Source organism: Anabrus simplex, chromosome 10 (genome assembly GCF_040414725.1).
Source record: "Anabrus simplex isolate iqAnaSimp1 chromosome 10, ASM4041472v1, whole genome shotgun sequence".
In the NCBI taxonomy this organism is placed as follows: Eukaryota; Metazoa; Arthropoda; class Insecta; order Orthoptera; family Tettigoniidae; genus Anabrus; species Anabrus simplex.
The window spans coordinates 9,437,505-9,465,333 of record NC_090274.1 but is presented as its reverse complement, the minus strand read 5'-3'; the positions used below and the strand labels follow the sequence as shown (position 1 = coordinate 9,465,333).

The following is a 27,829-nucleotide window of genomic DNA, read 5'->3' as shown; positions in this document are numbered from 1 at the left end:
CATGAACGTTTCAGCCAATCAGAGTGCTTCAAGTGATATCCAACTGTCATGGCGACCAGAGAATTGTTATCGACATCTTAAGGAAAAAAGAGGAGGATTGTTTTTACTGTCCTATGATTGCCAAAAGAACCTCGTTTTGCCAAAATTAAGCTATCAGTCGGCTTTTTATTCCAGACAACACTACTGTTACAATCTCTCTGTTGTAACAGGCACGTCTCAAAGCAAACTGCGCATTGACAATGTGTCTGTTTATACGTGGCTGGTGAATGAGGGAAAGAAATCATCAAACAAAATAGCATCAGCAGTTATCAATGAGTTACGATCTAATGATTTACAAGGCTTCACTTCAGTCAAGTTGATTGCTGATGGCTGCGCCAGCCAAAATAAGTACAGTAATATGTTGGTGATGTGTGCAAAGTGGCTTACAACGAACACACCATCCTCTGTTGACAAGTAAAAACTGGTATTTCCAGTTACTTGACACTCTTATTTGCCTCCAGATAGGATTTTTGGACTAACTGAGAAAGACCTCAAGAAGATGACGACTGTAGTAAGTCCTGATGAATATTTTGAGGTGTTCAAAATGTACGGCACATTGAAAGTGATTGGACAAACCTTAGAACCACTGAACTGGAAAGTACAAGCACAGATTTATCTGAAATCTGCTAGTCAACTTCATTTCAAGATTTCACAGTGTAAAAGAATTGTACTCAGGAGCACGAAAAGAGGCAATGTTGTATTTAAAGGTAGGGAAGGCTACTATTTGGAAACAGGTATCGGGTGAAAGATCACGAAAGCATGACAGGTAAGTCTAATGTTAATGAATCCTTTACCTACTGATACTGGCCTGAATGTAAACCCACAAAAACTTAAAGACGTTGACAAATTACTAGGAAAGCACTTCGGAAAATATTGGAAATTAATGCCTCTCTTAAGTGGTATGTCGAAGTCATCAATAAGAACATTTGTAGTGAAAATGAACAAGCTGTTAATGATTGTTTATAAATGTGATTGTTTTGAAGACCCTTGTGATGAACCAGAGGTTATTTGCCCAGAAATACAGTGAAGCAAGAACTGAAATGAATGTTAAAAATGTTAACAAAGCATAAGCATAACCTTATTTCTTTCACATTTTAATTATATTTCTTTTAAAATGGAAGTTTACTTTCATGTCATCCTGCAACTTTCTTTTTCCAGATATTGGGATAGTTTGTTTCAAAAGTGGACAATTACATGGATGTTTGTATCAAAAATGGACAAGGCCATTCTCAGTTTCAGAAATGGACATCGTCATATTTGAACGTGTTTTACATGGACTTAGACTGAAATTCTTAAGTGTCGACCATGATTTTCTTGTTCATAGGGCTGACAATATGATGCACAAAAATTTTCACACGCGTAACGTGGGCTTAACATAGAGAAACAAAAATGTGGCTCTACTGAACAATTAACAAAATGGCTTTTGTCCATGTTTGATACTAGGCACCTCAAGTATTAAAGAGAAAAACCTATGTAGTGTTAACGGTCAGCAAGATTAGCTACCATCATCAATGATGAGAGTGATGGTATTGCATTTCCCATTTAAATACAATTGTTGCAAGGGAAATTATCAGAATATCAGAATTTCAGAACAACACTGAAATAAAGCTTGGAAGTACACATTTACTCACAGCTCTCGGCCGAGTCCTGACTGCTTGAAGCCGCCGAATGGAGTTTGTGGGGCGACAGCAGCGTAGCAGTTCACCCTGAAACAGGACAAGTTCACATCACACACAAAATATCTGACATAACATCTTATAAAAAGTTAATTGCAATTTAAAAAAGGCATTTACTGAGAGAGTGAGTGAGTATGGTTCCAGTGTATGGGACCCACACCAGAATTACTCCATTCAAGAACTGGAAAAGTTCCAAAGGAAAGCAGCTCTATTTGTTCTGGATGATTTTCATCAAATGAGTAGCGTTACAAAAATGCTGCAATCTTTGGGCTGGGAAGACTTGGGAGAAAGACGAGCTATTCAGTTAGGTGGTACGTTGCGAACTGTCAGTGAAGAGATGGCAAGGCATGACATTAGTGGATGAATATGCTTGGGGGGAGCGTTTAAAGGTACAAGAGATCATAATGTGAAGATAAATTTGCAATTCAAGAGGACAAATTGGGGCAAATATTCATTCATAGTAAGAGGAATTAACCCACTCGACTTATTTGAAGTGACGTTCAGGAGAGCATTGGCCAGGCCTTCAGTTCAAATGACTAGACATGCATGCACCGTGCCAAATCAAGTCATGTACTAGCCTATATTTTGTTCACCTCTGAAAAGGCTTTATTTTTGCAAGTTTCTGAGAACAGAACAGGAATGTGGCTTGTTTATAGCTCTCCTAACAACTTTTACAGTTATTTATTGCCTAATTGTAGCCTCTGAAAGCATTAGGTGTTGGTCAGTCTCGTAGCCACGGCTCCAGATGTAATATAGGCAAGCGACAGCAATGCTATTGTTGAGTTATTTGAGAGCGTTTTAGAGAGTGATTTGGAGGACAGTGATGGTCATTAAGAAAATATTGAAGAAGATATTTTAAGTGGAAGGGAGTGACTGAAACTGTAACTAGGTGTCTGTTAGTAATAGTGATAACCATCCAATTATTCATCACTTTACAGGCTCTCCAAGGGTATCACAAGATATGTAGACGATTCTGGATAGCAGTTGCCTCTGTTCTTGGAGTTTATGGATGTATCGTTTCCCACACTGTGCAGGAAACAAATATTTACGCTACGGAACAATTATCGGACCCACATGGATAAAGACTGTGACAAGTGGTCTGACACTAATGGGGATGAAATCAAGGCCTACTTTACCCTCTGCATTCTGCTATCCCAAGTTCCTAAGCCTTGCATCCAATTTTTCTAGAGATGGAGTACTGTGACATGCCTCTATATATACCTGAATGTTTCGAGATTTACCAAACAAAATCACTTTTGATGAGTACAATTATTTTGAATGCTTCACTGAAAAGTGTTCATGAAAATTCTGTTTGCTGGCATTTATGGTGCACAGTAGTTCTGACCGGGCGTCTTTCTTGTGTTGAGGGTGATTTAATCTGATTTCTAAGCGAACACGTGGGAGCATTAAACCTGAAGCAATTAGGTTAAGAATGGAAATAATTTACTGGGAATCAAACTTGATTTCTCCAGGTAAGAAGTAGGCTTGCTTCTCTCAGTCTGCAGAACCGACTTTCTTATTATATCAGTAAGATGAAGGATGTGGCAGATCTTTCTGAGGATGACAAGAAGAGAGTAGCAGTATAAAAGAACAAACTGATCGCTTACCAGACGGAGCCAGCCTCGACTGCGTTAGCGAATGTGATGGCGGTCTCCAAGTCCTTGGTGAGGATGCCTGCTGCCAGTCCATACGTTGTTTTGTTGGCGCGTTCTATGACCTCGTCCAAAGTCGAGAACTTCAAGATAGACTGCACTGGGCCAAAGATCTGTAACACACGAATGTAGAGTGGAGGATATAAACTACAAGATCATCTGGATAAGAAGCTGGACAAGTGAGATGACTAGAAAGATACGCATGTAATGGCCAAGGATATATTTTTTTGCAATTGGCTTTACGTCGCACCGACACAGATATGTCTTGTGGTGACAAAGGGATAGGAAAGGGCTAGGAGTGTGAAGAAATGACCATGGCCTTAATTAAGGAACAGCCCCAGCATTTGCCTGGTGTGAAAATGGAAACCACAGAAAACCAACTTCAGGGCTGCCGACAGTGGAGTTCGAACCCACTATCTCCCAAATGCAAGTTCTAATATTCCATTAACATGTATCATATATACATAAAGTACAATCTCAGTAGGTTGGTACATCCAGTAAACCAAACTTTCCTTTGCTTTTTTCCCCTCTCTGTTCTACTGTGTTGAACAATCTCTGAAAAGATACCAAGGAGGAGTATTGAAATATTCTCTTTCACGTAAAGAAAAACAATTTAGAGTCATATAAGGACAGGCATTCTGTGATCTAGAGAAGGCATAGAATAGTGTTAATAGAGAAAAGGTGTGGGAAACCCTGGAAAGAAAAGGATGTGGAAGCCAATCAAGGGAACTAGTGAAAGTAATGAATTATAAGAATTGTTCCAATTGTGTCCAGGCTCCAGTGGAGAGAACAGACTGGTTTAGAAACCAAGCTGGACTAAGACAGGGAAGTGTATTGTCTTCACTTATGTTTTTTTTTTTTTTTTTTTTTTTTTTTTTTTGCTAGGGGCTTTACGTCGCACCGACACAGATAGGTCTTATGGCGACGATGGGAGAGGAAAGGCCTAGGAGTTGGAAGGAAGCGGCCGTGGCCTTAATTAAGGTACAGCCCCAGCATTTGCCTGGTGTGAAAATGGGAAACCTCACTTATGTTTATAATGGTTATGTATGAAATTCTAAAGGAAACAAAGGGAGGATATAGAGGGGATATGAAAATATTGTTGCCGGGCTGAGTGGCTCAGACAGTTAAGGCGCTGGCCTTCTGACCCCAACTTGGCAGTTCCGATCCTGGCTCAGTCCGGTGGTATTTGAAGGTGCTCAAATACGTCAGCCTCATGTCGGTAGATTTACTGGCACATAAAAAGAACGCTTGCGGGACAAAATTCCGGCACCTTGGCGTGTCCGAAAACTGAAAAGGTTGTCAGTGGGACGTAAAATCAAACACATTATTAGATATATGCTCAAAGTACTGGCCTTGTTGAATGGGTTTTAAGGTTTAATTTTTTTCCAGAATTCATTTTCGGGAAGCTTTGATCAGAATTTATTTTTTGTCCTTGTAAATATGCAAAAAATTGGTCTCATAGTCGGCACTGCTATGTGGAAATCATAAAATAAAAAGCATTATGTTAGAATTGTGTTATTTTTTAAGAACACCAGCCGATTGCATCTGTCTTACCGGGCGAGTTGGCCGTGCGCGTAGAGGCGCGCGGCTGTGAGCTTGCATCCGGGAGATAGTAGGTTCGAATCCCACTATCGGCAGCCCTGAAAATGGTTTTCCGTGGTTTCCCATTTTCACACCAGGCAAATGCTGGGGCTGTACCTTAATTAAGGCCACGGCCGCTTCCTTCCAACTCCTAGGCCTCTCCTATCCCATCGTCGCCATAAGACCTATCTGTGTCGGTGCGACGTAAAGCCTCTAGCAGCAAAGCAGCAAGCATCTGTCTTGCCAGTGATCACTGAACATCAATTCTCTCCAGCTACTTAAAGAATGAAGAAAAACCTGGGATTTAAAGAAATACAGGAATAATAAATCTGTTTGCAAAATCAGAATATAAGTCTCTGCGATCAGGAGGTAGGGAAAAATAGGGAGTCTCCCGCTTGAATCAGGAGAGTTGGCATGTCTGGCTAGGTGATCTGCCACCTGGGCGACAGCAGATCATTGATGACTGAATTGAAAGGATGACAATAAACATAATGGATGCAATGGAATAGGAGAAAATGGGTGAATTTGAAGTAGATGAGATGAGTAGGCCTATTCTAATTGGATGAAAAAAAAGGGAATTATAAAATATCCTATTCTGGACAAGCTTGCAAGAACAAAGCATTGTGGATGATGCCATGGACTGAAAAAAGGGGAAATAATTTTGATGGATAAATGTCTAATCAGGAAATTAGTGGATGAAACATCCTGGAAGCAATTAAACTTAATTTCATTTCAAATAAATCATCATCACCATCTCCTACAGTCTTCAAGTCTTTAAGAAAAATAATTGGTTAATATTTTGTAGACAAACCTTCTAAGAATCAATAACAAATCACAGATTCAACAAACATCTGTCTGAAACCAATGAAAAGACCTGAGTACATAAGATATGAAAAAGAATTTTAAAAAGACTATTCACTCCCCTTTAAAAAAAAAAGTTATTCACTTATAAGCATTAACTTATGTCAACATTACCTCTTCCTTGGCGATCCTCATGTTATCCGAGACGTTTGAGAACACCGTCGGCTGGATGAAGAAGCCCCGGTCACCCAGGCGGTTTCCTCCACACTCCACCTTGGCACCTTCCCTCTTGCCGGACTCGATCAGACCGAGCACTTTGTTGAACATCTCGTCGTCGATCTTGAAGGAGAAAGATCAGAAGATATAAGTATACTACAGTAGTATAGACAATAATTTGTCCATGTCAAACTCAACTGTTCTGTCTTCAAACCCCAGACACCACAGTTGAGAGCACAGGGCTATGAACATAAATATGAACACAATGAGAGGTGGGCGTGAGGAAAGAAGACTACATCTTCGCACTGACTAGCTCTCTCCTTATAAACCCAAGCTGTTCTACTTCCAGTTCTTCCCCGACCCTTCTCCTTTCCAGTTTCATTGGGAGAGCGGGTTTCAACAGTCGTAGGGAGCTCACCTCGACAGACCTTCAGTCTTTGATGCAAGAAGTGTAGGATAAGAAGAAAACTGGATAAGCAGAGGAAAACGAAATAAAGATTAATACAGTTCATGCAAGTTTTCTTGAGCCCTTGGCTCCTTAATGCCAGATCGGCAGGGGTCTTAACTTTGTAATGAGAGCTGGCAACTTTAACAGCCACTACTGCAGTACCAAGTAGTGCAGAATATCATCAGTGGTGGTGGTTGTTGTGGTGATTACTGTTTTAAGAGGAAGAACAAATGGGCAACCATCCTCTATATGATACTAATCAGAAAGAAAAGAAATGGAACGGATCTGACACTTCGAAAAATGAAGACATCGGCCAAAGAAAGACAAGGGCCATGAAAGGCATGAAAATGAAAAACTTCCTAGGATATGCAAACTTAAGACCATCGGGGTTGCAGAAGAACAAGAGTTGACCAAGGGAGGTCAGATGGAATAGATTAAAGTGAGGAGCCTAGCCCAAGTAAGTAGAAGCAATGCCAGGACTCAGCTAAAGGCCCCACGGGTGTTATTCTACCACTCCCACCCACAGGGAGTAATACTGTCAAGAGTTCATAACGAGAGAGAGAGAGAGAGAGAGAGAGAGAGAGAGAGAGGGAGAGAGTGTGTGTGTGTGTTTTTATTTACAACTATTGTACAGATTATCACCTTACATGTTAAATAACTGAATTAGTGCCGAGTAACGTAACCAATTTAAAGGACTTTCTTTTTGACTACTCTGAACAACCACCACATTAAATTAATACTCACTAATACTTTTAGGCTGACCAAAATGCATGCTTTTCACAGGAAACTTTTCCTTTTACAACTTTCACATCTAGGCATAGAATCTGAAGGATAACTTGTAACTTTTACATCTCCGACTATATTGGAAAAGTCTAAAATGGCTGATGCTGTTCCAGGCTCATCGAAAGCACACCATCGATACATTCTGTCAACTCACATGCATTGGGAAGGGTACTAAAAATACGTCCAAGAACTTTTCTCATAGAGGAAATAATTAACACATGAGAAAATACAAGTGGTAAGTATTCATTCGTAGACTCACAGTCTGACAGTAGTGAATGAATTGAGACTAGAAATGTTCCATACAAAGTGCTATAATTAAGTAGGTACCTACAAGGCAAATGGGGATTTATGAAAATATATTTTGAATGAATCTTGTATATCAACTGTGTTACTATTGGTTCCATTGCCATTTGGTTAGCCACACTGCACGAAGAGAGGCGGAAGTGCAACTCACCGCTCTCCTCGTTGAGAGAGTTCAAGGAAACATGCGCACCTAGTACAGGTGTTTGTCCGCTGTGTTAGTCTAACCCAGGGGGTGCCAGAATTGTTTTCCTGTGCTAACTGCTCTCATAGCTTGTGATGACACTGTGAGGACTCTTCTGTAGTGTGTTACAAGCAGTATCATCAGTAAGCAGTCTCCGGTCAGCTGTTTAATTGTTTATTGCATTTTTGTTAAGTGATTTTAAGTGAAGTTTAGAATATGCGCTGTTATTTAGTGCAAGGAGGTAGTAAAATTAGTTAAAGCAGGAATAATTGTGCTGTTGCAGAGTGTAAAATTATGGCTTATAAAACTGAGAATATAATTTATCATGGCTTTCCAAAAAATTACTATTTATGGGCTATATGGATGTTATGGTTCAAAGAGCTGACAAAATGTACCCTAACGCTGCTAGAAATTCTTCCACACATTTTCTCCCTCGTAACTATGAACACGACTTAAAAAACGAATTGCTGGGCTTGCCATTACAAAAAATAATTGAAGGCAGATGCTGTAGCCTCCCAAAATATTCCTAACTGGCATGGAAATGACATCGATGCTACAAGTACAAGAAATGATGACAATCAGCCAAATGAAATACCTAAGAAGTAAGGGACCTAACAGCTAGGTCACCGGCCCTCATAGTGGTACTAATCACAGGTAATGTAGAGCCATGGTATGTCACACACAATGGCAGCACACTCACAGGTAACACAAACCCATGGCGTTTCGCACATAAGGGCACCACTCAAGCAATCCAGACCCGTGGTGCTCCCCACGTAATGGTACTTATCACAGGTGCTAGCCAAACCTGTGGTTTTCTCACATAGTAATGTGAAACACAGGCAGCGTAGACCACGGTGTTTCTTGTAACTTGGTACTTCTCATAGGTAACGCAGACCCATTCCACCGACCGGTGGAATGTACATGATGATACTTATCACAAGCAATGCCCAGACCCGTAGTAACGTAAACCCATGTGTACTAGTGGTACTGACCCATGGTGTTCCGCACATAATGATACTAATCACAAGTAATCTTGTGGTTCTAATGTCATCATACCTTAGTTGCCCCTTTTAGTCACCTCTTTCGACAGGCAGGGGATACTGTAGGTGTACTCTTCATCTGTGTCCCCCAACGACGGGCGGTGTTTTGGTAGGAATAAACTAAGATGGTTTGGACATGTAAAGAGATTGGAAGAGAAAAAAATACCAAAATAAATGGAAAGAGAGCAAGAGGGAGGCTAGAACAAGGTGGATCGATTCAATAAAGAAAGATTAGTCACAAGGATATATTTGCTTAACGTCACACCAACACAGATAGATCTTATGGCGACGATAGACCAGGAAAGGTCTAGGAAGTGGAAGGAAGCAGCCGTGGCCTTAATTAAGGTACAGCCCCGGCATTTGCCTGGTGTGAAAATGGGAAACAACGGAAAACCATCTTCAGGGCTGCCGGCAGTGGGGTTCAAACCCACTATCTCCCGATTACTGGATACTGGCTACAGTTAAGCAACTGCAGCTGTCAAGCTTGGTGTCACAAGGTGTTGAGAAAAGTGCTTATAATGTAACGTTAACACAATTTAACACAAATGCTCCAATTTATTTACATAAAACAAGTTTACAATTCACTGCACTGACCAAGAGATACATTGTACGCCATGATCTACACCACAACCAAAGATTACACAAACAAGATAAACAGTATTGTGTCACTTGTAATGTTCATAGATATGCCAGTAAGATATGACACGGCAGTCCATGGAATAAATGTGGTTCCGTAACATCCCATTCTCCTTGGAAGGCGACATCTAGCTAACCATTGCATCTGCTCCACCCAGTTCTTGAATTTACTTGTAATGCTATCCGGAAGCTCTTCATCCCATCGAAATTTGTGTTTCCATGTTTCTTGCAGCATCAGCTTTGGTAGTAAGGTAGACGGACATGTGAAGCCAATTGGGTCGAAAACACGCTGAGCCACAGACAACAGATTCCTCTTGGTAACTCGACAAGTGGTCATCGCAATGGTTTTGACATCACAGAGAAGCTCATCTGTAGTGACATCCCATAAGAGACCCAGGACTGGAACAACTCCATCTTGCATAGCAGCTCTGTCTTCTTGATGGACGGGGCTGCTGATCCATCCGCGAAGATCAAATTGTGCTGTAGACATCAGTGCAGTAGCTTCCCTCACAAATTTCTGCAACTGTTCTTCATTGGCTACACTGGTAACACAGTTGTCCACGTAGAAAGAGTCTCTGAGTCGCTCTGCAGTACTATTCAGTTCCTCAGGCGCATGTCTCAAGTGATGTGATATAGTCGCACCCAGTAGAAATGGACTAGACGACACTCCAAAGACAACTCTGCAGTGCCTGAGGATTGCCACCTCTTTGTTACGACAGTCCTTCCACCAAAGAAATCTTAAAAAATCCTTGTCACCTTGGGCTAGCTTGATTTGTAAAAATGCCTTTCTGATATCAGCTGTCACTCCAATAGCCTGTTTTCTGAATTGTATCAACAGCTTGGGTATTAATTCCACCAAATTGGGCCCTTTTTCCAGACAGCTGTTAAGTGAGTTGCCTCTTTTATCTTGGGCTGAGGCATCGAACACAGGCCTAATTTTGGTGGTCATACTAGATTCCTTTATTACTGGCTGGTGAGGGAGGTAGTGACCATCATTCTTGCTGGCAGAGGGTATCATTTCCACTATGCCCTCCCGCAGCCATTCACGAAAGATTTCATCATACTCTTCCAACTTGCCAATGGTTTCTAGTCTTTTGCTTACACTCAACAATCTCTTCTCCGCTAGATCGTAGTTGTCCCTCAGCTGCGGGTGCCCCTCTTTCCAGGGAAGGCAAACCTCGTATCTTCCTTCTTGGTCAACTTTCACTGTCTTCTCGAAGAATTCAAGTGTCTCTGCTTCTAGAACTTCTTTGGTTTTGACATCTGCCGGGTCACTAATGCCTATGGCTTCCAGACGCCACAAATCAGCTACATTAAAACCTGCCATACTAAAGAGGTCAGTTACTGTATTGCAGTTGCTGAATATTCTACGCTGCCCCATCACCGTCCAGCCCAGCTTAGTTTCGAGAGCAACCATCGTGTCATCTAAAACTAATCTGCAGCCTGTTAGCAGTTGCCCCATTACGTCTGCCCCAAGTAATATCTTTACCTCAGGAACATTATAGCCTACATCTGATAAGATTATGTTGTGGTTTCGAAGCACTGGGTAATACCGCTGTGTCTCAAGCCGGGGTACAAAATCACAAATTTTCTGTTGGTCCAACATAGGAATGGTGCACTCAAATTTGTCATCTAAACTTCTAAGAGTAACTTCATAAATACCATGCACTTCTCGCCCTGTCTCTACTCCACCAAACAGATTATGTATTAACGTCTCTTCCCCTATCTTCTTCAGCCCAAGCTTGTGAACACTGTCCTTTGTGATGTATGATCTTTGAGATCCCGAGTCTAGTAACACTCTTGCCAACTTAACAACCTTGTCCACCGACACTTTAACTACCAAAGTTTGCAACAATGTCTGACCCTTTTGATGAGACAGTAAGTTCTCTGTTCTACCTGGTTCGTTTCCTTTCTCAACTGAACTTTTCTTGCTGCTATCGACTGGAATTATATCCTTTAAACCCTTGCACATAATAGTGTGATGCCCCTTGCAACAAATCAAGCACTTGAGCACAACTTTGCACTTTTTTGCACTATGGCCCACCTTGAGGCAATGGAAACATGCTCCTTTCTTTTTCAAAACTTCTTGTTTTTTCTCTGTAGTGAGACCTCTAGCTTTAAAACAGTCCTGAGACATGTGGTTCCCTTTATCGCACCAAATACATGCCCTATCACCCCTTTTCTCTTCACTCGAGAAAATTACTGCTGCTGTCGGTAGCTTTTCTTTGTTATTTTGCGATGCACTCCCACAGCCACCTAAGAAATTAGAACGAGCCAGAAGGAGACGTTGTTCACTTTCTACCTCTTGTCTCAAAAATCTCAAAAGTGTCTCGAGATAATTAGATTGGTCACCCTTCTTACATGCCTGCGACATACGAGACCGCTCCCATGCTTTCAAAATGTCATCTGGTAGTGCTGATTCTACAAGCGGGTAGAGCATTGCCGCATATTTATCGCTAGTAACCCCTAGTGACTCTAGTGCCCTTAACTGGGTCTCCAGTTTATCAAAAAGACTCCGTAGACTTATATCGTTTAGCATGCTACTCTTTTGAAGTACTAATTGCAAGAGTTCACGAACGTAAATCTCAATCAGAAGTTCATCTCTTGCAAACCTCGATTTTAATTGCTCTATAGCTTTCTGATAATTTGAAGCTGAGGGTGGGAAACTTTCCACGAGTTCTCTAGCTGACGTCCCGGGTACAGTAGCCTGGCAAAGGTATTGGAATTTATCCTCTTCCTCGATTTCATCATCCTCATGTATCTTTCTGAACTGCCCCCAGAAGGCTATCCAGTTGCGCACATCTCCATCGAACTGTTTAAGTTCTAATTTCGGCAATCTTAAATTTCTTTTACTCCTGGATTTACTAGAACTAGTACTAGCAATACTATTTGCCCCATTGTCACTGAGTGTGTCATCATGCAAAATATTCTCATACCTGGTCTTTAAGGTTAACCACCTTTCGCGGTATCCCTCCATGATTTCGTATTCGGCAGCGATCTCTTCTTCTTCTTTGTGCTCTCCGGCGTACCAAACATCACGAATTTTTTCATCGAGCACGAATAATCGTTCAGCTTTGTCCTCGAAGATCTTGAATCCTGCGGAGACCTCTTCTCTTGTGGGTTGTTCTGCATTTAACTTCTGTTCAAAGTCATTGCCAGCACGTGTAAACAATCGGCGCAATTGTGTTCGTTCACTTTTCAATTTCGTGATTTCTGCCATATTTACGCGGAAACTAATCCTGTCACGGTCGCCAGATGTTGAGAAAAGTGCTTATAATGTAACGTTAACACAATTTAACACAAATGCTCCAATTTATTTACATAAAACAAGTTTACAATTCACTGCACTGACCAAGAGATACATTGTACGCCATGATCTACACCACAACCAAAGATTACACAAACAAGATAAACAGTATTGTGTCACTTGTAATGTTCATAGATATGCCAGTAAGATATGACACGGCAGTCCATGGAATAAATGTGGTTCCGTAACACAAGGATAAGAAACCTAGACCAGAACAAAATGATGGAAGAGGAATGGTGGAAGGAGAGAGGAAGGTGGACTGGTGTCATAAATGCCCCGACAAAACAGGAGATGGATAAAGGGAAAGCAGAAGAAGGATGATGAACTCTAATATTACAAAAGCTATAGTGATTTGCAAATTTCACACTTATTCAGTCATCACTTCCTCTAAGCAACAGGTAGCTACAATGGAACCTCGGTAATTCAAAATCGGTTTCGGTTTCAAAATCCCGCCTAATTCAAAGAAGCTCTCGTTCCCACAAACATGAGGTACGGTTTTGCACGTTACTTAAATTGCTTAATTCGATATACGGATAATTTGTAATTCAAAGAACAATGTTGATCCCATTACCGGAATTCAGACTTTTAATTCGAAACTGCCCTTACATTAAAAAAAAAGTATTTTACAGAGTAATAAATTCAAAATTTATCTGCCTCGTGATAGAACGCGTCTTCCAGGATGTGCAGGGGTAGCTTTCTGCCCTTACTCACTTCAGTGTGTCTATAGTGTGCTTCATATTTGCCAAGTTCGAGTGAAATCGCAATTCTTTTATATTCAGCATTTTAAGGAACGCCACAATATCACGTTGCAGGCAACGTGCGGAGAAGCAGAATCCGTGAACACTGGTGATGCCACAGTTTGGGACAAAGTGTGGCTTATATAATTAATTCATACGCACCAAACAATATTGTCATTGCCAATGAAACTGCATTGGTTTTTTTTAATACCGAGCCCAAACGGACTTATGGTTTTAAAGGAGAGAAGTGCCAGCTGGGAAATCATACAAGATCATTGTACTGTGTTGCAATGCACACAGAAGTGAGACAACTGCTCCCCTCGTCATAGGAAGGTTCGATAAGCCACGATGTTTTAAGGGCGTTGGGCACTTTCTGTGCAAGTACAAGGCATCTAAAAAATGCTAACAGTACAGTAATCCAAAAAATAAAGCATTTGCACAGGGGAGCCAGCATAATTTGTCCTCATCTTTGAAACATTTGTTTTCCTTTTCATTGTTTGCCAGTGATTTATCCAGGTGCATTATTTGATAATGTAAATGCACCTTAATGGATACATTTTGGAAATATTTTTTTCCATGGCATTTGAAGGGTTCAAACTGTGAATCAAGGTAAATTGCATGCAGTAATGGGTCTTAGAATATTTTGTGACATGGCAAATATATATAATTCGAAGTCCGATTTTTGCGTCCCAACGACTTTACTGTATATTCCCATACTTTTTCAGTGAACAAAATGGAAGAAGTTTGTAACCAGACAAACATATTCTACTGTTAAGTGTTAATTCACAGAAAACAAGAAATTTAAATGAAAAGTATTTGTGTTCATCAGCAACCTACCTGGGGTCCCTGCTCGTTGGCTGCATCAAAAGGATCGCCGACTTTCCTCGCAACTGCCTTTGCAGTAGCTCTCTTCACAAATTCATCATAGATATCCTCATGGACGTACGTTCGTGAGCCTGCGGCACAGCTCTGGCCTTGATTTGCGAAGATCGCATCGTAGGCGATGTTGACAGCTTCGTCCACTGTAATGCGACAGATTTGGTGAGACCAAGATGGTGAAATGAGAAAGTTATTAATATTATCATTATTTGAAGTCACTTAAAAGAATAGAGCATCGTACTCTAGTAGCCTTCATATGCAGGCCATCCAGAAATATAAGTTTCCCTACTTCTTTTCTTGCAAATAAATTTAGCTGGGAAATATCAGCATGCGCAACAGATCTATGACGTAGCAATCATATACCGGTTGAACAGTTCCCGCCTGGTGTCAGCAGTGCAGAGGTAGCTCGATATGGCAACTTGCATGCTTTCTCCTGCCGCCTGCAACGTTCGGTCCGTGATAAAGTGTCTACGGAAATTGTGATGGGCCATTCATAACAAGAGGCATGGAATGCTCAGTGCAGTTGTTGAGCTGATCCATGACAATGCTTGCCCACATAGGGCACGGCACTCAGCAGCTGTTCTGCAGGAGTTTGACTGGGAGATGTTTGATCATCTACCGTACAGCCCTGACCTTGCTCTTTCTTTGCACCTCACAAAATTCCTGTCTTCCTGTTAGCATTTTCACACAGATGAAGATCTGAAGACTAATGTCACGTTGCTCCCATTCCCAGGCAAGAGACTTCTAAGACTCTGGCATTCAAACCTTGGTCCCACGATATGACACATGCCTCAATTCTGGTGGAGATTATGTCCAAAAATAGCTCCAATATTGCTGTACATGATACCAATAAAGTTTTTTAGACAACTATGTCACCCTCTTTCTTCTTTTTTTTTAGTAGGGAAACTTAATTTCTGGATGTCCCTCGTATTTGCAGATGGCATCACGATCTGGAGCAAATCAGAAGAGTAATAGGAAGAGAGACTGCAAAGCTGGACAGTATATCAAATTTCAGGTAGTTTGGTAGCACTGTGTCTAAAATACTACAAAAGACTGTAATTGATTATGTCATCTCAGATGAAGAAAGGAGCAGAATGGTAACAGATTTCACAGTAATACCCAGTGAGAGTCTTGACAGTGACCTGAGAAACTTCTATGTGCCAAAAGTATAGAACAGGAAAATGCCAAAAATCAAAGAATGGGAACTCCAGAAAACTGAGTAACAGAACTGGATAAAAAACCCTGTTACCAAGAGATAAAGGAAAAATGGAGAGGCAGAATGGACCAGACTAAGGGACACATTGGTTAAGGAAGCAACTGAAGTTTGTGGAAAGACAAGTATGAAAACAAGGGAGAAGGAAACACCTTGGCAGAATGAAAGAGTGAGAGCAGCAATCGGGGAAAGAAATCTGTTGTGGACAGATTGAAATTGGGAGAAAAATAAACCGGATCTTACTAGAGACGAGGCAAAGATCAGAAACCTCAAACAATTATATCGACACAAGAAACTGGACGTTAAAAGAACTGTTACAGAAGAAAAGACCAAGGCATGGAATATATTCACTCAGAAACTGGAGGTAGACAGAGGCAATAAGAATCTACTGTATAGTGTTATCAGAGGTAAAAGGAAACCAACGAATACCACAAAGGCACTTGAAGATGGAAATGGAAATCTGGTCAGGACAGAAAGTGACACGAGAGAAGTCCTGAAGAACCTTTTCGCCCACCTACAGACCAGTTCAAGAACAAAATACAGAACCGGAAATCCAAGCCTACAATCACCTCGACAGAAACTGAGACAGCCTTAAAATCTATACCTAAAGGAAAATCTTCAGGTGCAGATGAAGTGAATGCGGACATGATAAAGGCAGCAGGCATCCATGGTATACAATGGCTGCACAGAGTACTAAATGCCATATGGACAGACAATAAAATACCTGCAGATTCGAGCAAGGGCGTTATAATTCCCCTGTTTAAGAAAGGCAGCAGACGGAAACCCACCAACTACAGAGGATTAACACTCCTGCCTCGTGGGCTAAAAGTTCTAGAGAAGACCATAGAAAGTAGATTGAGAACCATCATTGAAACACAGTTAGAGGAGGAGCAATATGGATTCAGAAGTAACAGATCAACAATGGATCTAATTTTAACACCCCATGCTGATGGAAAAGTATTGGGAGAAAGGCAAGAACCTGGTTATTGTATTCCTGGATATAGAAAAGGCCTATGATAGTGTTATGAGAGATAAGATCTGGGAGTGCCTGAGGGAAAGAAATGTGCCTGAAGAACTGGTAAGGAAAATTCAGATGTTGTAGAAACACTGTACTAGCTGTGTACAAACTGGGGAAGGTCGATTATCATGGTTTAAGACCAAGAGTAGAGTTCAGCAAGGAAGTGCACTGTCCCCACCATGGTACTGTTCATCACTGTTATGGACAATGTAATGAAAAACGTCAAGGAAAAGTTAGGTGAACTGAATGCAGTGGCCTTTGCTGATGATATCATGATTTGGGGTGAAACAGAAGAGGAAGTACAGACCAGACTCAACGTATGGAAATCCCAGTTCCAGGAATATAACCTCAACATCAGCGAGACCAAGACGGTGGTGATGGCAGTCAACAGAGAAGGGCATCCAGCAAGTGTAAAACTAGGAGACCACCAGCTAGAGTGTGTGGATTTGCTTACCTTGGAAGTTTAATCTCCAGTGATAATTTGGTCAGAAAAGAAATTACAAACAGAATGCAAAAGTGAACAATTCTACCAACAAGTAGGAACACTTTCATGGGATGATATGATTCCAAAACCAGCCAAACTGATGATGTTTAACAGCTATTTCTTACCAACATTGACCTATGGTATTGAAGTGTGCACCCTCACAAAAAGAGATTCATCAAGACTGCAAGCATCAGAGATGAAATTTCTTAGATCCACCAATGAGAAGACGAAGATTGACAAGTTAAGAGATGAGGAAGTGAGGAAAGAAGGCAGAATAAAGACATTCCTATTAGACCAAATCCGCACATCCAGACAATGGTGGTACGGGCATGTGATAAGGATGGAGCCTACAAGAACAGCCAGAATAAATTTGGAAAGACAGGTGGAGGGGAAGAGACCTGCAGGAGGACCTCTCAATGAGGATGGATGGACAGTGGATGATTTTCTCCATGACAAGTTATATATGCACAAGAAGAAGTGGAAAGGCTTGTTAATAATATCCGGGAAACTGGAATTATATTATTATGATGATGATGATGATGATGATGGTGTCTAAAGGGAACCAAATCAACAAGGTGATGCACTTCTACCATCAAGTAAGACAGCTGCTATGGGATGAACAAGTACCTCTGAAAACAAGGATGATGCTCTACAAGTCCCGCTCTCATACTTAAGTCATATGTAACTTAACTGGAGACGTAAGGGTATTGTTCTGTCTCACTCGCATAGTGGATTACATCTAACTAACGTAGGAATAACTAGAGAGGGATTTCAAACTCGCAAGAATCATTCCACACTTCCTGCAGAATAGGAGATTCCAGGTGACTATTCAAGGTACCTACAGAGTCGCTTTGAGGGACCAAAAAAATGACCTTCCAGAGGGTAGTGTCCTTGCACCAATTCTTTTCATTGAATACAGGAACAGTCTACCTGTCAATCAGGACACTTTTTGCAATTCAATCTTTGTGTTGGAGGACAGTCCAAGTTATTTGAAGACATGGAATCCAGGCTGCAGACCTCTTTCAGCAATCGGTCCAAGTACTACAAGGACTACTTTCTCAAGCCAAATTCCAGCAAAACAGTGGTCAAATTGTTTCATCTTTGCAACCATGCTGCACAACATAAACTTCGTATTCACTGGGAAGGAAGAAAACTTTTACTCGTCCTCAGCCATCAAGTATCTTGGATTTCAGCAAGATCATTTGCTCATTTTTAGAGGACTGTACCATTCCACTGAAAAGAAGGTTAGAGCAAGGAAAAGCTTACATAGGATGTTAATGGGATCCACTTAGGGAGCACATCCAGGAACTGCAATCTGCACTTCTTCTCTGCAGCCAAGTATGTTAAATTGAAAAGTTTTATTCTCCCAAAAACAAACATATAATTCTACTCAATTGCACAACTAGTCCAATACTGACCTATGGATCAGAATGTTAGACTTTGTCAAAAAAAATCTGAGTAGATTACAAGTGAAAGAAATGCACTTTCTGCGAGGGAGCTTGGGTAAAACAAGGAGAGACAAGATAAGAAATGAAACAATAAGAAACACTACAGATCAAGCCCCTAAAAGAAACTATGGAGACAAATAGGCTGAAATGGTTCGGCCACATCAAAGGAATGGGACGAGAAAGATTACCAAGAACAGCTCTGGAATGGACAGAATCTGGAAGAAGACCAATTGGATAGGACCACGAACAAGATGTAGGGATCAGGTGGAAGATGACGTAAATCAGAGAGGACTACAGTGGCAGACAGTGATGAACGAGAGACTGTGAGGAAAAAAGAGAAGATTTGCAAGAGGCTCTGTGAACGACCTGCATAAGCAGAAACATTAGAAATATTGCCTTTGGGAATGCGACCCTATCGTAACAATAACCTAAAAATGAGCGAGTGTATACCGTCAACACCCCAACCTGGCAGGAGATGGACAAAGGGAAATGAAAATGATATTATGTTTATGTTGTTTGAGTCGTCAGTCCATACTGGTTTGATGCAGTTCTCCATTCCTCCCTATCTTGTGCTAAACTTTTCATTTCTCTGTAACTACTACATCCTACATCTGCTCGTCATATTTACACCTTGATGTACCCCTAATGTTCTTACCGCCTATACTTCCCTTAAAAAAAAAAACTGAACAAGTCTTGGATGCCTTAAGATGTGTCCTATCATTCTATCTCTTCTTCTCATCAAATTTAGCCACAACGATCTCCTATCAACAATTTGATTCTTTTCATTCGTGATTCGATCTATCCATCTCACCTTTGTTCTGTAACACCACATTTCAAAAGCTTCTATTCTCTTTCTGAGCTAGTTATCATCCATGTTTCACTTCCATACAATGCCATGTTCCAGACAAAAGTCTTCAAAAACATCTTTCTAATTCCTATATCAATGTCCGAAGTGAGCAAATTCCTTAAGAAAGCTCTTCCTTGCTTGTGTTAGTCCGCATTTTATGTCTTCCTTATTTCTGCCATCATTACTTATTTTACTACCCAGATAACTATATTCATCTACATCCTTTAAGATTTCATTTCCTAATCTAATATTTCCTGCATCACCTGCCTTTGTTCGACTGCGCTCCATTACTTTTGTTTTGTTTTGGACTTATTTATTTTAATCTTATGCTCCTTTTATAGCAGTCTGTATAGTAAAACAAAGGGAATTTCGATAGCTCCTGACCTAAAAAGTGTAACTAAAGTTCCAGATATACTTCCTTCGGAAGTCAGATATGCTATAGACAACATGAAGAAAGGAACTGTTGCCGGTGACGATGATCTTTCTGATGATATTCTAAAGCTTACAGGCGATGAAACAGTAAACCACTTGGCTAAAATCTTCACTTTTTGTTTTCACAATGCTTCAATCCCAGCATCATGGAATAAAGCAAAGATAGTATTGCTGCATAAAAAAGGAAGTATTCACAATATCCAAAACTATCACCCTATAAGCTTGTTCTCTGTTTTGTACAAACTTTTTATGATGACCTTGTTGTACAGAATCAGCTCTACCCTTGACTCAACCCAGTCAGTTGAACAAGCAGGATTCCGCAGCAGCTTTAGCACAATGGACCACATTCTGGCTCTGCGTGAAGTGATTAACAGAGCAAATGAATACCAGATGACTCTGTGCATAGCCTTTATTGATTCTGAAAAGGCATTTGATACAATCAGCCATTCAGCTATCTTACAAGCCTTAGATGAGCAGGGAGTTGAAGTGGCTTATATCAGAGTTCTCAATAACATCTACAAGACCTCTTCAGCCTTTGTTAATGTCGGTGAAGCAACTTCAGAATTCCCTATCGGAAGAGGTGTTAAACAAGGTGATCCAATATCTCCAAAGCTATTCTCAGCTGTTTTGGAAATGGCAATGTCGAAATTAAATTGGGAAGGAAAGGGTATAAGGGTCAATGGCAGAAGGCTTAACAACATGAGATTTGCTGATGACATTGCATTACTGGCAAACGACAATGACGAACTCCAGACCTTAGTTACTGATCTTGCCATGGAATGTGAGTCAGTCGGCTTGAAGATGAACCTCTCCAACACAAAAGTCATGTCCAACAAGTGGGTCACAGCAGGAAGTGTGAACATCAACAACATGGCGTTAGAGAAGGTCAATGAATATATCTATCTGGGCCAGTTGATGAATGTGAAAGGTGATATAAGAGCACAAATTTTTCGACGCATTAAGCTATGATGGAAGGCGTATGGAAGAAACTCAACTGTCTTCAGATCAAATATGCCAGTAAATCTGAAGAAAATTGTTTATGATCAGTGCATTCTACCTGTACTGACTTATGGCTGTGAGACCTGGACACTAAATGAATTTACGAAAGGGAAACTACCGCCAGACAGATGGGACAAAGACATCAAGAGAATAGCTGGTGTTATCTGGCAGAGAACAGCTCGAGACCATTCCACATGGTGAGTTCTGCTAAAGATTTACCTGAGTTCATGACTTAAAGAGGCCACATCATGTTATGATAGAATTGCCTGATGATGATGATGATGATGATGACGACGACGACGACGACGACGACGACGACGACGACGACGACGACGACGACGACGACGACTCCTTCCTCAAGACTCTGTCCATACTATTCAGCAATTTCTACAGATCTTCTGCAGATACAGATAAATTAACAATATCATCGACAATTTTGAGGGTTTTGATTTCCTCTCCTTGGATTGCTATTCCCTTTCCAAATTCCTCTTTGATTTCCTTTACTGCCTGTTCCATATAAACACTGAAAATGGGGGGAAAACCGCAGTTTTAGGTTATATTTTAAGCAACTGTGAAGATTCAGTACCTGATGATGGCTCAAAAAGAGCTGAAACATAAACCAGTTTTCATGTAAAATGATCTAAAGAGATTATTAAATTTATAAAAATATTGAATAAGTAGACAAATTGATACTCCTTGTGATCATTATACCAAGTCAATACAGAATCTGAAAATGAATTTCATTATTTGTAAAGCTGTCCCTTATTTTTCTTCCAGAAATATGCTGGCCCTATACGACAGCCATTTGAAATATTTGCAACTGATGAAATTAAATTATGGTTTCATTCAGAAAACATTTTTGAAACAGCCAATCTCTTTCAAAGTATTGGTTGGTGGTTGGCTGTTGATTTGTCAGGAAGGTACGATACTCACGATCCACGTCTTTCCAGATGACTAGCGGACTCTTTCCTCCGAGCTCGAGAGACACTCGCTTCAGGTTGGTTTTGCCAGCCATCTCCATGATGAGGTGTCCAACCTGGGAAAAGAGAAAAATAAATGAGCGGAGTTTGAATTTCACTTTCACTGGGGATTTAATGAAGTAGAAATCTAAACCAGAATGGCACTCAAAATATGTTATTTTGTAATATGCAAGAGTAAGATCATTGTATGAGAACTATGCCAAAAAAAAAAAAAAAAAAACAGAAATGCTCTTCGCATTATGTTAAAAACGATGGTGTAATTGCCGCAGGAATTTTTTTTTTCTTGAAAAAATGAGCTTACTTCGTTGCTTCCGGGTGCGTGATTCAAATTTATGAACTTGCTGCCGTGCTTCAGGGATGAGAAGGGGTGGGAGGGGAAGTGGGGTGTATGATTGAGACAGAGGTGATGCTCCACGGGTATATATAAGTTTCCTCGTTCGACTTGCACAGGAATATAATGTAAAACAATAGCTTAAGGTTTCTAACTATTCAATACTATTTATTGTACCCTTAAAAAGTTACATTTATTTTACAAAACTAGTTTTGGTCTTGCTAGAGACTATCATCCATGAAAATCATTAAAGTTAAGGCAAGACATGAATTATAGATAAAATTTATGAAGCAAGCATGTGTTGTTGATATTCGGTGCAAGACAAGTAAAGATTTATATGTTAAACACTCATTACGACCACACATTTTGTGTAAGTTCTCAGTTTTCTTCCACTTTGAAGAATGCACTTCACAGAAGACCAGGTGAAACACTTAAAATACTAGCACTTGAATAATGTGATTGAATTCAGTTCTGCTGAAATAAGTGTGAACAGAATAATGTTGATGGGAAAGTCTAGCAATATTGAAACTAGTTTCATGAAACATATGTATTTTTTAAAGGTTATAATAAATAGTATTGAGTAGATGGAAATCTTTAGTTTTTGTTTTACATCATATTGCTCTTCAATACAGGATTGTGCTTGCCTCTTAGAGGCAATATCCACTGTTCATTCAGTGAACAACTGTAACTACACACACTGTAATTACAACACACTTGTCAGTCAAGGAATACACCAGATCATTTCCCTTCACGTTTGTTGGTCACAGTAACGTTCTTTATTATTTAACATGCTTGAAGGTGCAATGCTGTCACCCCGCAATTGTGTACTCCTTCACTCACAATATTGTAAATGGAATGAAATATTGAATGAAGGAAGCAATATGCCCAATGGTTTGATTACAGTAGATGTTCAATATGCAAAAACACCCCCCTCCCTACTTCGATGCAAAGTTTGCAATGGTGTAATAGTGACCTGTGGACTCTGTTCAGGATGTGTGGTGTGCTGCGAATGACCTGGAAAGCTGCCTATATTCTTGCTACAAGTTCCTCTTCTCTTTCTATGGCGTTCGTATAGTAATCAATTTGTGCAGAACAAACTGTACACTGCCTACTTAGGCTGGGAAGCGACTAAACGAAACTAACAAGAAACTTGAGCATTCGCACTGATCATTACCTCTGTTCCCGACTTCCTCTCCTATCTCTTCCCTTCCCTCATCTGACGCACAGCAATTGGGAGCAGCTGGCTCTTTGACATAGCAAATACGGCAAGTTCGTGAATTTGAGATGATGATGATGATGATGATGATGATGATGATGATGCTTGTTGTTTTAAGGGGCCTAACATCGAAGGTCATCGGCCCCTAGCTCGTGAATTTGAATCACCCGTCTGGAAGTAACAAAGAACCTCATTTTCTCAAAAAGAAAAGTTTTCTCCACCAATCATTTTAAAAAAACACGAAAAGCATCCTTGATTTTTTTGTCTATATACAGTAGCTTGTTGTTGTTGTTGGGTGATTATGTTTTAACTTTACCTTATTGTTACACTACTGTAAGTGACCACTGCCACTGGGATATTTCACAATTGCAATTTATTTGTTTATAATAATAATACCCTGCATTAGTTCAAGAAAACAGTTGTCTTTTATTCGTAACACTACTGTTATCAACCGAGTTCAAATCTAGTTTCTACTTCAATGACAGTGACGTCACAAGTACTGCTAGTGAAGTATATTCTATACTGTATTACCTCAGTAGATCCAGTGAAGGCCACCTTGTTGATATCTGAATGAGCAGTGATGGCTCCTCCGGCTGTGGGACCATAGCCAGGAACAACGTTGACCACACCGTCGGGGAAACCAGCCTGTGACAACACAAATCAGTGATGATCAATGTTGTTCTGGAGAGAGACATCAAGGTGCAATGCTGGTAACACTTACCTCTCTGCTGAGTGACGCGATGTAGAGCGCCGTGAGGGGTGTTTGCTCAGCGGGCTTCAAGACGCTCGTACATCCAGTCGCCATGACAACACCCCACTTCCACACCAGCATCATTATTGGGAAGTTCCAGGGGATGATCTGACCCACTACTCCGACTGGCTCCTTGCGAGTGTATGTGAAGTTGGTTCCATCTGTAAAGAGTCGACGGAGCACTTCAGTTCCTCAAAATAAACTTTTGATATACTGGGTCATATTCAGTACATATGGAAGAGATGTTAAATACAGAATAAAAATGAGCAACTGGACACCAGTGCGATCCGAACCCACAACCTCCCGGGCGACAAGTATACTACTAATGTCAAACTTAACAAACACCTGGAAGAAGTCTCTTAATAGAATCCAATGTTTCACTTTCCTGTTACATTACAAGATATTAGTTAGTTTCTCAAGTTTTTTGCTCCCCTCTTAACTATTTGTGATGGTGTCTCAACGGAGACAGACTGTCATTTTGAATTTTTAGCACAGTGATTTCGTCCTGTTTTTTAAAATTATGACACACTGCAAGTTTTAGGCTAAGAGGTTCACAACCTTGCCATAATCCTTATTGTTTGTTTCCATCATGTCTCATTTGATTTCATTCTTTTCTTCATTAGGTTTCAACAGTTTTTTAGCATCAACTATGTAAAAAACTTCAACTTTTTTTTCACTGAAGATGTCACAAACGAGTTGATTATTACTCCATCTAATGATGGAGATGTGTATGTATTGAATAGGAGGACATATTAAATTTCCTTTGTAAAGTCACTTTCCTGTACTAAAGAGAAAGTGGTTTAATTTTTACAACAAGAAGAAGAAGAAGAAGAACAGTAATCTTTACTTTATTCACATCAGAACGTTGCAACATGCAAGCATAAAAAAGAACACGTTCTATACAACAGTATGCAATATATAGTTCTGTTTCTATGAGTTTCAACTTGACAGTTAACCGGAAGTCAGACATTGGTGCCAAATTGTTACGAGTACAAACAGCTGATTCCCAACACACAACACAAACGGAAATGTATACACTTGAATGTAAGTCCAGAATCAATTATTCTTTGTAGCAACATCAATAACTGACATAAGATTAACAGTTACACATATCATATTCGGGACAAGATTATAAGATAAAAATAGATCAATGCTCAGTGTTGAGGTTTCAACCTCCCTTGATCCTAACGAGATAATAACGTCTTTAACATAATCGTCTGCGATACCTTCCTTCTCCCAAGCTTCACTTATCTCGGATTGTGTCTCATAACTTTGCTGCAGTCTTTCGCGCTTACACAACCTGCGGCTTCCAACTTCCGAAGGTGTGAAGAGTCTGTTATTCGCAGTTGCACATTCCTTCACTTGGGCCCTAATCAGTTCTATGGCGTTAAAATTGCAACGGTATGGTGGAGGGCAAACTAAGCTATGCTCGTGCCTCTTGGCTATTTCATCCACCACGTAAACTGGGTACTAGGGCTTGTTTTGTTTCAGAAGATGCACGAGATCTCCCTTTCCTCATGTAATCGCGAACCAAAATTAATTTTTTTTTTTTTTTTTTTAATTGGTCACAGAATGTCCCAGTGAGCTAGTGGCTCAAGGAGGGACTGCCCTTTACAATAACAGCTTGGCAGCTTTTAGTTTCAGTTAACAGATAAGGCATAGGTCTACATATGTAACAAGGAATATTTTACAATTATTGATTTACATCATAATATCATTATTTTACATGGAAAAAAGATATTAAAAGTAAACTAAACTTAGGTGGAAAAATAGGTACACAGTGGTTATCGATTTATTCTCCAACATACTGTTCAAGGAAGTACCTGCGTACTTCTTTCTTAAATCTGTACAACGTATTGATTTGTTTTAATTTGGGAGGTAGATTGTTAAAGGCTGTGCTTGCTGAATAAGAAATGCTTTTAACACCATATTTGTGTTATGGGTGTGAATGTCTTTGCTGTATCGTAGTTCTGTATTAACAGAAATCATATTATTTTTATACCTGAACATAAATAAAGCTTGAGAGTATTTAATCTGGCATTGTACTGGTAATATGTTTGTTTCCTGAAAAACTTTCACAGATGGGTTTAGCAAATCATATCCATACAAAATTTCTAAAGCTCTCTTTTGAAGTAATTCTAGTCCCTTTATATCTTCCTGTGTACAATTTTCCCATATTATATTGATGTACATAAGGTGTGAATGTATGAGGGAGGTATATATGTTTCTTAAGTGTTGGTTGTTTATTCCATAGTCTTTCAATCTTTTTAGTAGGTACTCCAATTACACTAATAATTTTTTTTCTTTACATTTAAGATATGCTCTTTCCAACTTAAGTTATTGTCTAAGGCCAGGCCTAAATATGAAAACTTCTTTACTCTTTCAATGGGCTCATTGCCAATTTTTACTACATTACAGGTATTGACAAATTGTGTTGGTTTATGAAATATCATGTATTTTGTTTTTGAGGTGCTTATAACTGGGTTATTTTTGTTCAGCCATGATGTTAGTATGTCCAGATTTTTTTGCATATACTCCATAATCGTTTGTTCGCAACTGCTGTCATAAAATATAAATATATCATCTGCAAACAGGAATATCTTACCAGTATATTGGGCCGATGACCTTCGATGTTAGGCCCCTTAAAACAACAAGCGAGTATTAATAAATATTAAAAACAGTAATGGTCCCAGCACTAATCCTTGTGGGACACCAAGTTTAACATTGTAGATGGGCCCTTTAGTTTCATTGATATTAACATATTGCTTCCTATCAGTTAAGTAATTTTTAAACCACTCAAAGACTATTCCTCTAATTCCTGCATTTGCTAGTTTATTAAGTAGTAGGATATGGTTAACTGTGTCAAATGCCTTTGCAAGATCTATGAACATTCCAGCTGCTATTTTGTTACTATCTAAGGCATATTGTGTATTTTCAACCACTCAATCAACTTATTATTTCTAGCCGTCAATGTTGGTGCTTTGTCAAGAATGACCGAGTGAACTGACAAAGACTGCGAAGAGAACTGAGCACAATACAACACACAGCTGATAGCACAAGGATATAGAATCTAACTAGAATCTAACATGCTCTATCGGAGCGATTGGCTGCCTATGATTGGCTGTTTATTAATTCAGTTAGCCTCCGCTAAAAGGCAGCGCACAAATGTAAAGTTGAAACTCATAAGAACTGAACTATAAAGTATAATACAGAAACACTCTGAATTACAGTACATTGGCCCAAATTTCATTCGAGACAATTATTTCAAGTTCCCTATGGGAATCAAAATCTATATCATCAAAGAAAATCTTCCTCTTCATCAATGGAGCCTTACAAACCAAAGTACGCTGGTTAGTAGACACCCCAAAGGATCTGACAGAAGTCAATATTGACCCACTGGCAACTGCAGGAGTATTATCCAGCGCTGTGGTGTAGGTGCAGCATGCCTGCCTCTTACCTAGAGCCCTGGGTTTGATTCCTGGCCAGGTGAGGATTTTTACCTTGATCCGAGGGCTGGTTCGAGGTACACCCAGCCTAGGTGATTACAGTTCAGATGATGATGATGATGATGATGATGGTAATGATGATGTTATTGGCTTTTCGTCCCACTATCTACTTTTTGGTTTCCAGAGACGCCGAGGTGTCAGAATTTAGTCCCGCATGAGTTCTTTTACATGCCAGTAAGTCTACCAACATGAGGCTGACTTATATGAGCACCTTCAAATACCACTGGACTGAGCCAACATCGAACCTTCCACGTTAGGGTCAGAAAGCCAGCGCCTCAACCAACTGAGCCACTCAGTCCGGCAATTCAGAAGCTATCTGACTGCA

General features: G+C 40.1%; 1 protein-coding gene across 1 annotated transcript in view; it reads right to left on the bottom strand.

The window, feature by feature from the left end:
* LOC136882174 (aldehyde dehydrogenase 1A1-like) overlaps positions 1–27,829 on the bottom strand; it is a 66,915-nt gene that overhangs the window by 4,992 nt on the left and 34,094 nt on the right. Inside the window, exons 5-11 of the mRNA XM_067154725.2 lie at positions 23,969–24,159; positions 23,779–23,892; positions 21,654–21,756; positions 14,238–14,422; positions 5,924–6,088; positions 3,323–3,480; positions 1,671–1,745 (exon numbers count right to left, since the gene is read on the bottom strand). Of these exons, the coding sequence (XP_067010826.2) occupies positions 1,671–1,745; positions 3,323–3,480; positions 5,924–6,088; positions 14,238–14,422; positions 21,654–21,756; positions 23,779–23,892; positions 23,969–24,159 (991 nt within the window). The remainder of the gene's footprint in view (positions 1–1,670; positions 1,746–3,322; positions 3,481–5,923; positions 6,089–14,237; positions 14,423–21,653; positions 21,757–23,778; positions 23,893–23,968; positions 24,160–27,829) is intronic.